General features: G+C 39.5%; 1 protein-coding gene across 1 annotated transcript in view; it reads right to left on the bottom strand.

The window, feature by feature from the left end:
• Nucleotides 1-14,281, bottom strand: part of MERTK (MER proto-oncogene, tyrosine kinase) — a 59,973-nt gene extending 45,692 nt beyond the window's left edge. Inside the window, exons 1-4 of the mRNA XM_063302224.1 lie at nt 13,844-14,281; nt 12,422-12,522; nt 10,394-10,567; nt 1,910-1,996 (exon numbers count right to left, since the gene is read on the bottom strand). Of these exons, the coding sequence (XP_063158294.1) occupies nt 1,910-1,996; nt 10,394-10,567; nt 12,422-12,522; nt 13,844-14,220 (739 nt within the window). The 5' untranslated portion in view covers nt 14,221-14,281. The remainder of the gene's footprint in view (nt 1-1,909; nt 1,997-10,393; nt 10,568-12,421; nt 12,523-13,843) is intronic.
• Between the last annotated feature and the right edge of the window lie 2,233 nt (nt 14,282-16,514).

Genomic DNA, 16,514 nt, shown 5'->3' with positions numbered 1-16,514 from the left:
AGGTTTCCTCCTGATTAGCAGAATAGGATTGTAAACTGAAGATTTATTCTATATGACTACATCAAATAAGGCATTCTGAGAGTCTGTCAGGCCAGCCATTACACGGTCACACATTGTTAATGAATATGTCTCGACCTGGGGTGTTTTTCTTTTTTTTACATTTCTGTTACTTTCCTGAGAAGGCCAGAAAAGCCAGGCTTAACAAGTAAAATCATGAAAGCTGTTCTTTCCAAGCCAAAAGCGGCTCCTTCTAAGGCAAACACTGACAGAGAGTGGAATGTTTATTAGCTAGTCACAGAGTTCAAACAGTTTGCTCTCTATCCTTCAGATAAACCATTCCCAAAATGATGCCTTCCTGACATGTTAGGATTACAGTCCCAGAATTCCCAACTAGTATGGCCGAAATCCTAATGCATTTGTAGGACATGAGGTTGGGAGGGCTGCTTCAGGCAGAAGAGGAAGAGGAAGAAACCAGCAGCAGTTAACAGGTTTACAAGATCATACATTCCTACACATATATAAGTCCTGCTAACTTAGTAGAACTTATTCTTGGGTAGGTTCCATTGAATTTCATGGAATTTGCTTCTGCACAGACTTGCACAGGACTCAACATTATTGCATTAACCCCTTCCAGTGATCTTATCAGATTTCTAATAGTATTGGTACAGCCTTGCAAAATAAATCGGAAAAAATAACAGAAAAAAAACACTAGGATGGACAGTTTCGGGAATTACAGCATAATGAATGGCTTACGTAACATGCTGCTCTTTGCATAGCAAAATAGAATTTCTACACCGATATGGCCAAGAAGAACAATTTACCATAAGATCACATTCTTTCTTAACCTTTCTTAAGATCAAAGATGGAGAAAAAAGGGGAAAGGAATCTGTTTAGTCTACTGCTGAAAGAAGTTCTGTAACAAATCTGAGTGCATCTTAAAAGCCAAAAGCAACCGTCTCCTATGTAGTGTTGGAACTAGGAACTGGGGTGGGATGGTCTACTTTTATCCACGTTTGACTCTGGCCAATTAGCTACATTTGGAAAATATCTATCTTAGCCTTCTCCAACCTGTCACCTTCTTGTCATATTCTAAGAGTTCAAAATTCTTAGCATCTAGGCCTGCTGGCTAGGAATGTTGGGAGCCAAAAGCCCAACTCACCCGGAGTACAGTATACTAGGTTAGAGGAAGCTAGACTAAATCAATCCATTTAATACCCAGAACCATTCTAAACCAGCCAAGTCTACATACTCAGTCATGCTCGTAGTATCACTGAACATTCAGGAGAAACTTTAGTACGGCTCACACAGCAAATATACAGCACTGAGGAAGAATAAAATCTAACTGGGAAATCTCATCCAACAAGTGGACCTGCAACAAATTCTTGCAACATGAAACTTTCATTTAAGGTTTTCCAGCCAGTTATGCAACAGCCATGCCTTCTTTTTCCAACACATCTGAAAGGCAACAGTTTAGGAAAAGCTGGTCTAGGCTTAATTCACACAATAAACTAAGCCATAAACCACTTGCCTGCTTAATACATTTCATGAATCCACTGCTAGTATTTACTGAACTTTCCTGTACTTTCTGAGTCTGACTTGTGTCTTTCAGGTAGACCACAATCCGCTGGGAAATGCAAACTATTTAAAGAGGCAGGGCTTTTTCAGTACTGTTCCCACACTTATAGAACCCCCTCTCATAGAAAATACACATGTCTCCCTTCCCCATCAAAACACTGGAAGGTAGATTTAAATTTAAAAGGTTTTTTAAAGATTAAGTTATGAAACAATTATGGCCAGGAGTAATGGACCATGGTTGAACTCAGCAAGAAATGCAACTTGGTCTCTCCAGAATGTGTATTAACAAGACTTTAGCTAGAATAATAAAGATCATCTCACTCATAAGACTGACCCTTTATATTGATTCGGGCTTCAGACGATGTTGCTAATCCTTTCTTGTTATGTGCTTCACAGTGGAAAACAGCAGCTTCATTAAGACCTGCAAACCCAAATTAAAATAAACATACAAACTGAGAATGCAACAAAGTGAGAAAACATGATCATGGCACACAGTAAAATAATTTAAGACTTAGGTTGGCTTCCTTCCTGAACAAAGTCCATGAACAAAGATCCAAGTGTTATTTTACATTTTGAGCAAATCTGTCTTGAAGTACAGCATTTCTCTGACCGCAAGGGCAACATTTAAGGGAAAGCCTGACTTCTTTGGGTTTTTGGGTTTTTTTTTTCTTTTAAAAAGGAGACTTTCCTTTACCAAAAATGCAACTGAATTCTTTGACAGAGCTATTTTAATGCCTTATTCTACAGCTCTGGGCCACAACAGCAACGCCCGGGCATGGAAAAGTTCAGCAAACCAATTGCACTGAATAGTTCCAAAAGAAACCTACACAACAGAGGTAGGCAACCCATTGTGCACAGCCTGCATGCAATGCCACGAACCTTTTTTGAACCATAGAAATTTCAGCAGCAAACTGATGAGAAACAGAAGTGCAATTTTCCTGCTAGCTTTTGACAAAAAGAGGTATGTGTGGTGAAGTTAATAATTAATACACTAAATATACTAAAACCACACACTTTCCCAACTGCTAGAACTTGACTTTCACATTCCAGCCCTGCCTTTCTTCGATGACTTCACCATGGCCTTGTCCCAGATACAGTGGTTGTTTGCCACTCAGCTGGTACTAAAGCATGCTTCTTAGTTGTCAAAAGGTTACTCAGGACTGGGCTATAGTTGTGCTCTCAAAAATTACAATAGTTTTACTTGTGTCATGAATTAAAATGCAGTTGTAGGCTCTGTGTATATGTACAGCAATCAAGGTACAGAGTATAATTTCACACAATGTAACTCCTGAAGTATATTTTAACCCAAGGATGACCTAACAGGGGACAATCTAGGTTTTCCAAGTATACCTTCTTCATCCCAAATATCATCCTTCTTCTCGTCTATTCAGTCTAAAACCAATGATCTCCAACTATATCTAACAACAACAAAATAATAATCCCTGGTTTTTCCCAGACTGCTGCTCAGGAAGAGTGTAGCGCCTTGAGTGCAAAAGGTCTTTGGTTCAAAACCCTAGTAGATCCAGACAGAGCTGGAAAAGACCCTTGTCTGACAACCTGCTGTCAGTTGCTGGAATGTCTGACACTTTGCTGTGGGTTACCACATTTGGGAGACTAAACTGCTAATTGTGCCACAAACAAATTAACAAATTAACTATCCTAGCATCAGCCTCTATCCTTTCTGCAGCATTAATACTTCTTGTTTTGTTTTGGGGGGGTTTTCCCCTCTCAAATCAATGTTGACTCCTGGAGACTGCAGTTTGCTTGGCAAGATTTCCGAAGTGGTTTGCCCTGGCCTTCTTCCTAGGGCTGAGAGAGAGTGACTTGCCCAAGGTCACCCAGGTTTTATAGTATTATCATTTGTAAAAGAAACCAAGAACCTGTGGCCTGATCAGAATTAGATCCACCATGCTTGTGCTGGGGAAGGCTAATCTGTCCCTGAATCTCTTAGTTTCTCAAAAGGTGTGCACAGGTAATTGACAAACAAAAACAGAGCAGCAGAAACCCTGCTGCAGACAGCTCTGCTTTGTGGCTACTTTCCCACCTCATATCTTTTTTCTGGACTACAACTTTTCCTCAGAAGAAACCATGCGACTTACCCTGAGCCATTGTCCTCCTCTTCTATTTACTTTGCTGGAGCATTATACTATTCCTGCCTCACTGAAATGAATGGAAACTACACAGCAGCAACTCTTAGTACTCTTTATCCTGTGGTTGTGTACTGGTGGGAGATGCAAGGCATATTCACCTTGGTTGATGGGAGAAAAGAATTATCTGTGGACTATGGGAGAACTGGGCTTTTCACATAGCAACTTCCTTAAAAGAAATGCCATTCTTAAGCAGCAGTTTTAAAAATATCCTGCTGATTTAAGACTACTACAGTGGTTCCCAATCTCGGGTTACCAGATGTTGCTGGACTTCAACTTTCATAACGCAAGTTCTTCAGTGGACAGGGGTGCTCACAGTTATACTCCAACTACCTCTGGAGTCCAAAGTAAGGAAACGTTGTTCTGTAAGTTTTGCCAAAATATCTCAAGGACAGGCTTTTAACAAACATCAGTGTTGTGTATTTTTTTAATTGTGTGTTTGTTCTAGGACCATATACTTTAATAAACTACCCAAATATTTATCTGTATCTTCCTAAGACAACTTCCACATCACCAGAACTCTATGCTCGTAGTAATTGAAAAAGGCAAAGATGCGAATGCTGCAAAACTATTTTAGGCATGTTTCTTTGGAACAAAAATTTGGCAGGGCAGCAGCCTTCTGTTTAGGCACATGCCTGTAGTGACAACAAATGGCACAGCGGTCTATATCTATGCAGAAAAAAATTGAAGTGACCACCCGAAGGAAGGATAAAACTCTCCATTCCCCATCTTTAGTCCCCAACAAGTAAATAATTTTTCAGTGTTGGGATGAGCAGGCCATTACATAATTTCTAGGGAATTTCTCCAGGAGGAAGAACCAGACTCTTCATAGAACTGAGATATTGAAAAACGATGTCCCAATTTGCAACCTTGCTCATGAAAATCACATAAAGGGAGGGTATTATTTCCTGGGTTTTAGTAATGAAAGCATTTACTCATGTATCAACCCCCATTTAGTTTAGCTGTAGTTGTTTACAGAGCCACCAAGGCATTTTCAATCAACATTTATAGAGCTACTATATCTGGGCTGAAAAACCTCATATGAGCACTAGATGGCAACCATAAATCACAGAAAACTCAGCTCTTTGATGTCATCTGGTGATTGTCCAGATCTTTGCAGCCCAGTTATTGATAGCCCTTCATACTGTTGCTGAGTACTTCTTCTGCCTTCTTAGATTCGGTGAGGCTTCAAATACATTTTTGTTTTATAAAATGATTTTTTTATTGTTCTATAGAATGATTTACATTGAGAAGAACCAGCCACCCTCAGTTCATATCAAGGTGCCTTGTGGCTGATCTTACAACATTTAAAATTTTAATTATATGCCATATTTATGATCTTAAATTTATACAATAAAACATAATTTCAGCACAACAAATACAGCCATGTAAACTTATGTTGGGAACTCCAAATATGCAACTTCGACAATATGTACCCTTGGCTATGGAATGTGTTTAGCAATACTTCCTATTTCAGTAGGCAGTGTGATGGGTGGAGATAGGAGGAAAGTGAGTGAAATCTATTTGCATGCATTATACAGTATATGCTAACAATCATCAAAATGGAGACAAAAGAAGGTCTGAGATTTACAAAGGATGGATAGCAGGAAATAATGAGTATTCCTGGAAAAACTGGATGTCCCCAAAATGTACCTGCTGGTCTGTTGCACAGAAAGGTAAGTGTTGGTGGGCTAGCTATCATTTGAAGTATCTTGTCCTCCATTACCTTATACTGCAATGAAATATCTGTGGTTTTTCCCAGTGTTGTTGGTTCTCAGTTCTTGTCAGCTACAATCACTGGCCATTATGATTGGGGTTAATGAGCTGATTATTACTGAGATGATTAATATTAATATTTCTATGAAGATGTTTAGCCTATTCTTCATCCCCACAATGATATGAGTGACTTATATACCAGCCTCTGACTGAGACTTACAACTTAGAACACACACAATGGAAACAAGGGGAGCGACTGCAAAGTTCCTAAAACAATATTAATGGTTCAAGAAGAGGAAGAAAAATGGTTGGCCTCTCAGTAGAGTTGATAGCATGACTGTATTTTCCTTCCCTCCCTGACCTCAGACTGAATGCGGCTTTCTAATGTTGGCATACTCTCTAAGTATCATTTCAGGAAATACAAATATATAGCCATGTAATAACTTAGGATTTCATATCTGGAATAAAGAGAATTTAATATAACTAAGGTATCTGTAGAGCCTCGTGTGGCACAGAGTGGTAGGTGGCAGTATTGCAACTGAAACTCTCCCCACAACCCGAGTTTGATCCCAGCAGAAGCTGGATTCTTGGGTAGCCAGCTCAGGTCACTCAGCCTTCCATCCTTCCGAGGTCGGTAAAATGAGTACCAAGCTTGCTGGGGAAGGTGATGACTGGGGAAGGCAATGGCAAACCACCCCAATATAGTCTGCCAAGAAAACGTCGCGAAAGCGGCCTCCCTCCAAAGGGTCAGACATGACTCAGTGCTTGCACAGGGGACCTTTCACACACAAGGTATCTGTAGACTGCATTTTCCACAAATACACTGCACTCAAAGTAGTTAAAAAATAAAAAAATTATCAAATTATATTACATTAATTATACTTTATTTGAAATTACTGACAATTAAATAAGTATTAGACATGGCATTAAATTGATTACAATATCCAACTTCCGAAGAAACCCCACAATGTATACAAAGGCAATCCCTGGTGCCTGTCAAACTTTTGAATCAGGAATAATTTATTAAGAAACTAAACTTTAAAAAAAAATGGCAGTGGAAATGCTTGGCACATTATGTAATACTGAAACAACTTTCACAAAGGTTTTGGTTTAAAAAAACAACAAAGCCACTTGGAAGGATAACACCCTTTAAAACAATCCATCAAACCAAGGAAATTATATGATTCTCTGACATTATTTAAAAATACCTCAAGCCCCACATAAAAGCTTTCAGCAATAGCCCTGAGAAACCTCAAGTGTGGAACTACACATTTCCCAGTCCTGCCAGTTACTGACGATTCAGTTTGAAGGTGTGTTTTCTTAGGGTTCTGAGATCATTTCCCACAATACATGTTTATTGTTTCTTTCTTAGATTTATATTCTGCCTTTTTTCCAGGTACTCTCACTATTTTACATGAAGATCTCCCTTCATTTTACCCCACAACAACAATCCTGTCAGGCTGACAGACCCAAAATCACTCTCTGAGCTTCCAAAACTGTGGGTAGATTTGAACAGATCTCCAAGTCCAACACTCTATACTGGCTCTCTCTTAAATGCATCTTTAATTGATATGGGGTACAGATTATGTCAAACATGGAAGTCCATGGCAAATGGTAAGGTTAAATATCAATCTACTAATGCTCACTTTGTTAGTAGTAGCATCACTAGTTATTTTAAAGTATGTTATCTTCTAAGGGTATGTTATCTACTAAAGGATTTAGATTAAACAACATCAGGGCCAAGATACATCCTTGTCTGACACCTTTGTAGGTGGGTATGCTCTGTGTAAGAGAACCATTGACTCCAGTACAGACTTTCAGGCATGTGTTTGTATAGAGGGTCTTTATCAGGTATAAAAGTCTGGGACTGATTGACTGCTTGATTGATAACGTTTGTATAGCTGTCCATCTTAAAACAACTCTTTAATCTGATACAATAGTAAATATCCTACTTGTCTTTTTACTATGAGACATCACTAATTAAATCTAGGACCATCTTCATGGTCTATCTGTGGAGTCCTGGGTGCTCTCTGAGCCTTGTTGTTTTCTTACAGACATTTCATTGCCAGAGTAGGCAACATCTTCAGTGTGAACAGGGAGGGGGCCTTGCTCTCAGTTTATATACCATGGCTTGCCCTGCTTGTGTTGGTAGGGGTGTTGTTCTCTTCTTGGGAGTTCCTTGATTGGGCTGTTGTTTGCTGCTTGGTTGGTTGACTGAGTTAATAGTTCCTTGATTAGGGTGTATTGTGGTGTTTGGTTGTCCATCTGGTGTTAATCCTAGTGTTGATTTTTGCATATGTGGATGTTGATTGCTGGCGAGGTGGTGTTCTGGTCTTTTGGCTTTTCTATTGTCTCTTTTGAATGGTGTGTAAATGTTGTTTTCCTCTATGTGTCTGTTGATGGCTGCTTTGTCTGAGTGCCAAGCTTCCAGGAATTCTCTAGCGTTTTTGGATTTGGCTTGGTTTAGGATGCTCACAGTTTCCCAGTTGAAAGTATGGTTGAGTCTGTCCATGTGTTGTGAGATCAACACAACACCTAAAGATGGACCAAACTATCATCCTTCTCCCAGCAGACAAAGGTTACACCACTGTCATTATGGACAGATCACAATATATACAAAAGGCCAAAGAATTACTTGAGGACAAAGAAACCTACACCCCAGTAAACACCAATCCCACACAGAAACTGGACAACCAGGTCAAAAGAACTCTCAACAACCTCCCCAAGAAAGGCCAAATCACAAAAGAAGAACAGAGGTGGATGAAAAGCAGTGGACCCATCCTCCCATGCTTCTACAGATGCCCCAAAATGCACAAGCCAGGCATTCCACTTTGGCGAATTGTATAATTACCAGGGACTCCCACATACAACATAGCTAAAGAGCTTACAAAGGAACTTAGGCATCTGACAGAGGAGAGTGAATATTCTATCAACTCCCCACTACAGTGCCTCCAGAAAATCAAAAACCTAAAAATAGAAGAAGATGAGATCATAGTGTCATTCGACGTTACAGTGTCTTCACATCCATAGACCCAGCACTAGCAAAAGAATCCATGGCCGCAGTTCTGCACAACACACCTGACCTAGCCAAATACACCAAAATAGAAATACCCAGGATAATGGACCTCATCAACCTCTGCCTCACAACCTACTTTCAGTTTGATGGACAAATATACCAACAGATCAAAGGAACACCTGTGGGAACACCTATTTCAGGACTCATAGCAGAGATTGTAATGCAGCGTCTGGAAAGGATAGCACTCCCACACATACAACCCAAAGTATGGACCTGGTACATGGATGACACTTTCGTCATAATACAAAAGAAACAACTGGAAGAACTCATGAAACCATCAACAACATCTTTAATGGAATAAAATTCACAAGGAAGGAAGAAAACAACAACGCACTCCCCTTCCTGGATATCCTCATCAGTAGAGGAAATGATGGCAAGTTAGAAACACAAGTCCACCAGAAAGCTACCCACACCAACCAAGTGCTCCATTACCAAAGTAACAATCCAACCTCCCACAAGAGAAGCTGTGTAAGAACATTATTCAGATGAGCACTTACACACTGCAGCAACCCAGAACACCAGAAAAAGAAAACAGATCATCTGTACAGCATCTTCCAGCAAAATGGATACCCACTCAACTCTATCAAAAAGTGCCTCACCACCCAACCCACTACAACCCAACCAACAGAAGCTATGAAAAGGATAACACTGCCATACATCAGAAACATTTCAGAAACTACCAACAGACTGTTACAACCACATGGCATCACTGTAGCACATAAACCAACTAAAACTCTTCAAAACATCCTAAGTAACCCAAAAGACCCAGTAGCCCAAGAAGAAAGAACAGGAGTCATCTACAACATAAAGTGCAAGGACTGTAACAGCCACTATGTAGGACAGACAGGCAGAAGACTAGCAGTGTGCATCCATGAACACCAACTAGCAGTCAGAAGACATGATGAAAGCTCCTTAATCTCACAACACATGGACAGACGCAACCATACTTTCAACTGGGAAACTGTGAGCATCCTAAACCAAGCCAAATCCATAAACGTTAGAGAACTCCTGGAAGTTTGGCACTCAGACCAAGCAGCCATCAACAGACACATAGAGGTAAACAACATTTACATACCATTCAAAAGAGACAATAGAAAAGCCAAAAGACCAGAACACCTCCTCACCAGCAATCAACACCCAGATATGCAAAAATCAACACTAGGATTAACACCAGATGGACAACCAAACACCACAATATACCCTATCAAGGAACTATTAACTCAGTCAATCAACCAAGCAGCAAACAGCCCAATCAAAGAACTCCCAAGGAGAGAACAACACCTCCACTAACACAAACTGGACAAACCACGGTATATAAACAAAGAGCAAGGCCCCCTCCCTGTTCACACTGAAGATGTTGCCTACCCTGGCAATGAAACGTCCGCAAGAAAACAACAAGGCTCAGAGAACACCAAGGACCCCACAGTTCAACCCTGAGCTACAAATATTCACTTTGATAAATATCTAATAGGAGGAGGAATATTAAGTATGTTTGCTGCCTTGAGTTATTTATAAAAATAATAAAGGCAGGATAAAAATAAATAAATAAATATTTATCTGCATGCATGTGCATACACACACACACACACACACACACATGTATACTGCTGACTCTAAAAAAACTCAATTTTCTGTCACTAAATTATCCCATATAGCAGTCGGTAAAAGAAAATTAAATTGTTTTATTCCATTTGGGCTAATCCCTTTATAAAATAAATGTATAATTAATTTATCCCTTTATAAAATCAAGCCAGAATGTCCAGGATTCAAGTATACTATCAATTACATGCTTCTGTTATATTTAATGTTCCCCTGTTCCAATGCAGAACAGCAAATCATTCATGCTAGATTTGTGACAGAACAAATGGATTTAACTCACCTGGCATGGTCAGCACAGATGGAGAAATGTCAGTTTTCTTTGGGATTTGGCTGCTATTCCAATGCCAGCGAATCTCAACAGGCTCAGGAGGCCCCACAGCATGACACGTGAGATTGAATGGTTTATTTCGGGTAACATTCAGCCCCTGGGGCTGCTTAATGAAATGTGGCAGTCCTGCATGCAACAGAAGTAAAAGCACTACTAGAAAGTTGAAAACAAGAGACATGTAGAACTACAGTGGCCTCTCCAACCCATGATGGTCTCTTCATCATGAGACTGAGGGTAACAGGAGTTATAAGCCATAACATCTGGAGTTCCTTGGATTGGAAAGCCTGGACTAATAATGATCAAGTTTTACACCCAGTAGTGTGTCATTCATGACGGTGTCATTCAGAGGTATTGAACCTGAGATGGTGAATTCCATATTTCATAGCTTTCCAGCTTCAAAGCAGAGATAGGCAACCTTAATATGGTCAAGGGACAAACACAAGTGTTCCGTGTTTCTCAAACTTGGCAATTTTAAGTTGTATGGACTTCAACTCCCAGAATTCTCCAGCTAGCACACTGGAGTTGAAGTCCACACATCTTAAAGTTGCCAAGTTTGAGAAACATTGGCTACATTTTTTTCTCCAGCAGTGAGGGTTGCAGTGTACAAGGCCACATAATACAAGTGGATGAGATTGCATTTTTCTGGTCTTTTACCAGATCATTTTTGGTGGGGGTGGAGGAGGTGCAAGAAGTTATCATTTTAAGTCTGCTCTGATGCTTAAAACATTCATATTATTTTATTAAAATAGCAGAAAAATTATGCTGCCATTGGTACCAAATGGTGCCACTGGATGGCATTCTGATGCAGCAAAAAGCAATTTAAGGGCCACATGGAGCTTCACTATATAGTTTCAGCTATATATTTATGGAACAAGACAATTTAGAACTATCAGCAATCCAACCCATTACATTTGATCCTCAGAATTCTTAAGACATCAGATGAAGAAAAATGAAAGAAGATAATGGCTGCTGTGTCAGTGAATTTGTGGTGTCATAAAAATATTTTAAACAGTAGTAAACTTGCATTTACTTTGGAACACGTAATCAGTTTTGTCCTGTGCTCATAGCAGCTTAAGCAGTTTAAGATAAGTTAGCTAAAAAAAGTGGTGTCTTGTGGTTCAAGCCAACAGTGTCAAGGATCAGGCGTCAAATACTAGCTCTCGGCTTCTTATAATAAGCCGATTAAAAAAATGGTGTCTTGTGGTTCAAGCCAATAGTGTCATGGATCAGGCATCAAGTACTAGCTCTCGGCTTCTAGTAACAGCAGATCTGAAGAGGGAAGTTTGTGGATTGGTGGTAAATCTTCCTGCCCAATATTGGCAGCAAATCATCAAATGTCATACCATGATGTACCAATTTGAAGCTTCCCACAGCTTCAAACTGGTGCATTAGGAACTACAATTCCCAGTATTCCCAGCCAGTGAACTCTGAATAATCTGGCTGGGGGAATTGTGGGAGTGGAAGACCAAACATCTTAAAGTAGTCGAGGTTGAGAAACACTGTTCTAAGCCATTGCTTCCCTGGCAAAGGAGAATATGGGAAGGTAGACGGTGATACTATTTTGCATTTAAAAACAATAGTGCCTGCCTGTCTTTTTTTTTTCTTCCCCTTAGAACTGATGTGAGAAACCTGGGTTTTTCCCAGGTGTTGCTGAATTACAATTCCCTAGACAGCAGTGGCCAAAATGAGGGATGCTGGAAGTTGTAGTAAGTAGTGGATGGCTGGGTGGGTGAGTCAGTTTCCCACTTATTTTCTAGAAGATGATTGAAAAAAGAGAGAGATTTTCTCCCACAACTTCAAGGAATCAACCTGATGAGAAACACCTCAACCATGTACCTCTTTACTTATTCTATAAATAATTTCCCAGTTTGATCCATTTCTTCTCTATCTTCGGTTCTCTAGGGATTATCACTGTCATATTGTTCTGCAAAACCACCCCACACTTTAGCCAACAAGGACTTATTTCAAATCTAAACTTACCTTCTAACAAAACCAAAATAGGATCTGATTCAATTTCATCATTCTTAACTTTCAGTTTGCAGCTATAAGACCCATTATCAGAACGCTGAGCATTGGTTATACTGCAGGAGAAAAGAAAAAATGACTTATAAGGCCATCAGTGTTCACTCTGTGACTTAGCCAAGGCTCTGGAATTCCTTGTTCATATTGAAATAGATGCTGCAGTATTTTAAAGTTTATTAAAAATAAATAGGGCAGGAAGGCAATCCACAAGGGAAATAACCCTGGGATTTTTTTTTTGAAGAGCATTCTCAGCACTTAAAAATGTTTCCAAGTACTGAAAATACTTCAGTGTATCCCCTTCCTCATAGTCCCAAAATGGGTGCATGCAAAGGCAGCTCTCATTAGCTATGGTAAAGGAGCAGGTTTGGGGACAGGGTGGAGTTTTAAAGCTGTGGTCTTCAGAAGGGCCCCCTGGGCTAGATGTAGTAGCAAGCCAGATTATGCCCGTGGGTTGGAATGTCATTTTGCTTGGTATATAGAGAGGGAAAACATGTGTGTGTAGTAGGGGAGGGGTGTTAGCCTTGTGAGCGAGTCCAGACAAGAAGCACACCCAGGAGTACTAGCTCTATGCTTATTGTAAGGCATTAACAGAATCTTGAAAGTCTAAAAGTATCCCTCCCATCCTTCACTTTTACTCTCCCAAAAACTAGGGAGGGTCCCTTCTGAGAAGCATTCGCCACCCCTCCTCCTTCAGACTCAAATTTTGTTTATCAAACCATTGTCTAGGCTATGGTTCTTCCTCCTATCTCCCAAGGTCATTCCCACGTACCATTACAAGGGGGCATCTGCTCACACAATCCAAACTCAAAGTAATGCTGGGTTTAGTTAGAAGCTCTCTGAATGTTTTTTATGCAAACGCAATAATTACATTCATCACATAATGTACAGATATATTTTAGCAAGAGAACCCTTTCTGCTGTGTTGTAGCTTCTGAATCTCTTCATTCTTAAGGATGTTCAGAGAAATAAATGCTCCACAATCCAGGAAAAGGAGAGGATGAAAACAACTCACTCAGTGTCTCTATTTTGTTTCATCTTTGAACCTTTTACAATAGTTCTAAAATTAGATTTCTCAAACGTGGTGCCTTCCAGATGTGTTGCATGTGAACTCCCAGAATCCCTAGCCAGCAAGTGTGTGATAGTCTCAATATATCTGGAGGGCACTATGTAAGTTGATTTTAGGATCACTGAAGAAGACTCATGAGTACAACCAGTCGGAAGAAAGAAGGCAACAGGTTTGGAAAAATTGTCCCCCCGGGGGGAGGCTAAATAAATAAATAAATGTGAAAATTATCTGCAATCTTAGAGTACTAACATTCCATATATTCTTAACTGCAGAACATTTTAAATATCAAAATTAAACAGAATAAACATTAATTACCTGAAAGTCGATTTCATAGTGGTTACATCATTGTCATCAAACTGATAATAGTGGCTGGCTATTCTGTCAGCATCAAGAATTTCCTTCCCATTCTTCCACAAGGAAATAGGTGGGAAGTCTTGGTTGACCAGTGACTTGGGAACACTGATAGAGCAATTAAATCTGATGTCCATATGTTCAGCACTTAGTATAGTTCCTACTGTAGGATTAAATTTAATTGACTGGAGAAGGTGGCCTCCTTGATCTTCTGATGAATTGAGCTTATTGATCTTTACAAGACTGGAATCCATAGGAGGTGACAATGCACTGAGTGGAGAAGTATAATTTAATTGGTCCAAAAAGGACTGGGCTACCTGTTGTACACCGACTGAGTCCATCTCATATGAATGTGACTTTGTAGATGTTGACAAGCCGTATTCCTTTGTTTCTTGTTTTCCACTAGCAAGACCTGTAAATTAAAAGGTATGGTTTTGTCATTGTGTTTTGTTTCATGTTTAATTTCAGAAAACATTGCTGTCTCCATGTTCTCTTCAAAGTTTCTTATTGTCTCCATCATATTTCAGCAAAATAGTTTTGGCTTTGGATATGTTTGCTAGATTTATAATAATACCTTTTATAACAGCTCTTCATAAAAACTCTTTTACAATAGTTTTGTAACTATTCTTTTTACTGTATTGTTTTTCTTGATCATTTTCTGATCTGAAAAATTATTACTGAGCAATAGCTGGGGTATTTGTGTGTATGTGTGTGGAGGGTGTGAAGGTCTTTATTAGTCCTTTGTTAATCCATGGGTGCCTCTGGTGGTCCATATCCTACTGGGATATGGAGGAAGAAGTCATCTGCCAATTGTGGTAGGGGCTACGCACACACCCACACACACCACAGAGTCTTTGAGACATTTATTAACAATTTTTCTCACCAAAAATGTGCTTAGATTGCAGTGCATCTAAACATATGCATGTTGTGAAAACATAAACAGCAAATACTGTCTTCAGCCAAACTAAAGTGCCACATGACAAATACATAATGCGCTCTACATGGGGCTGCTCCAGAATTAATGTACAGCTTTATTGTTCTATTCTGTTTTTCACACATACACTATTTAAAAAAAGGGGGGGAGCTCATTCATTGTCTCTGCTCATTCCTAAGAAGATGTGAAGGCTGAGGCTGAACAAATGTAATGTGCAGAGATCATGTCCATGTGATCAGGAATCCTGCAGAGGTAGTGTGCCTAATCATGCACGTAGAGCCCAGTGCAAAGGTTTTATGTTCAAGAATTGACTGAATTAAGAGAAGTCAGGAATGGGGAAGTTGTTCTAATCCTATCCATGCTCTCCATCTACCGATCCCTTTCTTTCTTTTTCTTTCTTTCTTTCTTTCTTTCTTTCTTTCTTTCTTTCTTTCTTTCTTTCTTTCTTTCTTTCTTAATTATCTGTTCAGTCATGTCCAATTCTTGAAGACTACCTGGATGAGCCCCTGCAGTTTTCATGGCATGTTTTTCAGAAGTGGTTTGCCATTGCCTCCTTCCTAGGGCTGAGAGAGAGTGACTGACCCAAGGTCACCCAACTGGCTTTGTGCCGAAGGTGGGACTAGAACTCACAGTCTCCCAGTTTCTAGCCTGGTGCCTTAACCCCTACACCAAACTGATTCTCATCTCTTTATAATCCTGATTAAAAACTATAAGCAGGGCTGGATCTATACACCAAGATTACACCCAGTACCAAAGGCCTAGTGATTGTGAAAGCAATGTAAAATTCGGTTTCTGGGTACTTTAACTTCTGTGTTTTAATGTAGGTCTGGCAAACTTTTTGTGATTAGGGGAGGGGCAGCAGAAAAGGTCTAATTTTTTTTTTAAGTATGAAGTGGATCCTGATTTCTATAGCCCTAATTCTGCTCAATAAATGGGCAACAGGATTTGCTTGTTAATTTATCTCTATCCACAGTTCTATTTAGGTATTAGCTTATCTTTTTGGATCTTTGATTAAGATATCCAGAGCCTTTTCTGTTTAAAAATCCCTTCCTTTTTGATATAGAAAGAGCAGCTAAATAAGACCAAAGGCTACTTTCAGAAAGAGTTTATTAATGGCTGCTTGTCTAACCAACAGCCACAGAGTCTTTTCCCCAAATTAGAACTGTTTTTGCATTTGGGACAGACAGATTTCATATTCCCACTGGTCTGAAAAAAGCATTAAAAAAAAAACAGGATTCCTGCATTGCTTTATGGGTTTATTTTGCAAATCCAATCACGTCTATATTCTATTGGACTGTATGTGTGAAACCTTTAACTCACTGTTTTAAACACAAACATTGTGATTAATTAATCTTGCATATTTGCAAACTTCATCCAAGAAAAAGTTAATTGAACTTTCCATAGTCTACCCTCCAAAGTCACAAACTTCTGCTTTAAATGTTGCCAGAATGCAGAGAAGCCAGACAGGTGCTAGAGTGGGGCGTGTACCTTAGCCTTTTCCTTTGGAATTAACTGCATTTCTTCATTATTTATTCCTCAGAATCCATGATCTTCTGAACTGTTGTATTCCCAGAATTTGCCCCAGATATCTTATTTTTTTAGGAACTGTTGGTAGAGATTTTACAAGTTTCTGTCAAAACTTGACTGTATTTTCAGTTGAGTTCTGGAGTACAGTTAATGTCTCATCTTGTTTTGGAGATA

This window comes from Candoia aspera, chromosome 1 (genome assembly GCF_035149785.1).
Source record: "Candoia aspera isolate rCanAsp1 chromosome 1, rCanAsp1.hap2, whole genome shotgun sequence".
In the NCBI taxonomy this organism is placed as follows: domain Eukaryota; kingdom Metazoa; phylum Chordata; class Lepidosauria; order Squamata; family Boidae; genus Candoia; species Candoia aspera.
This window is presented reverse-complemented; position numbering and strand designations above follow the sequence as displayed.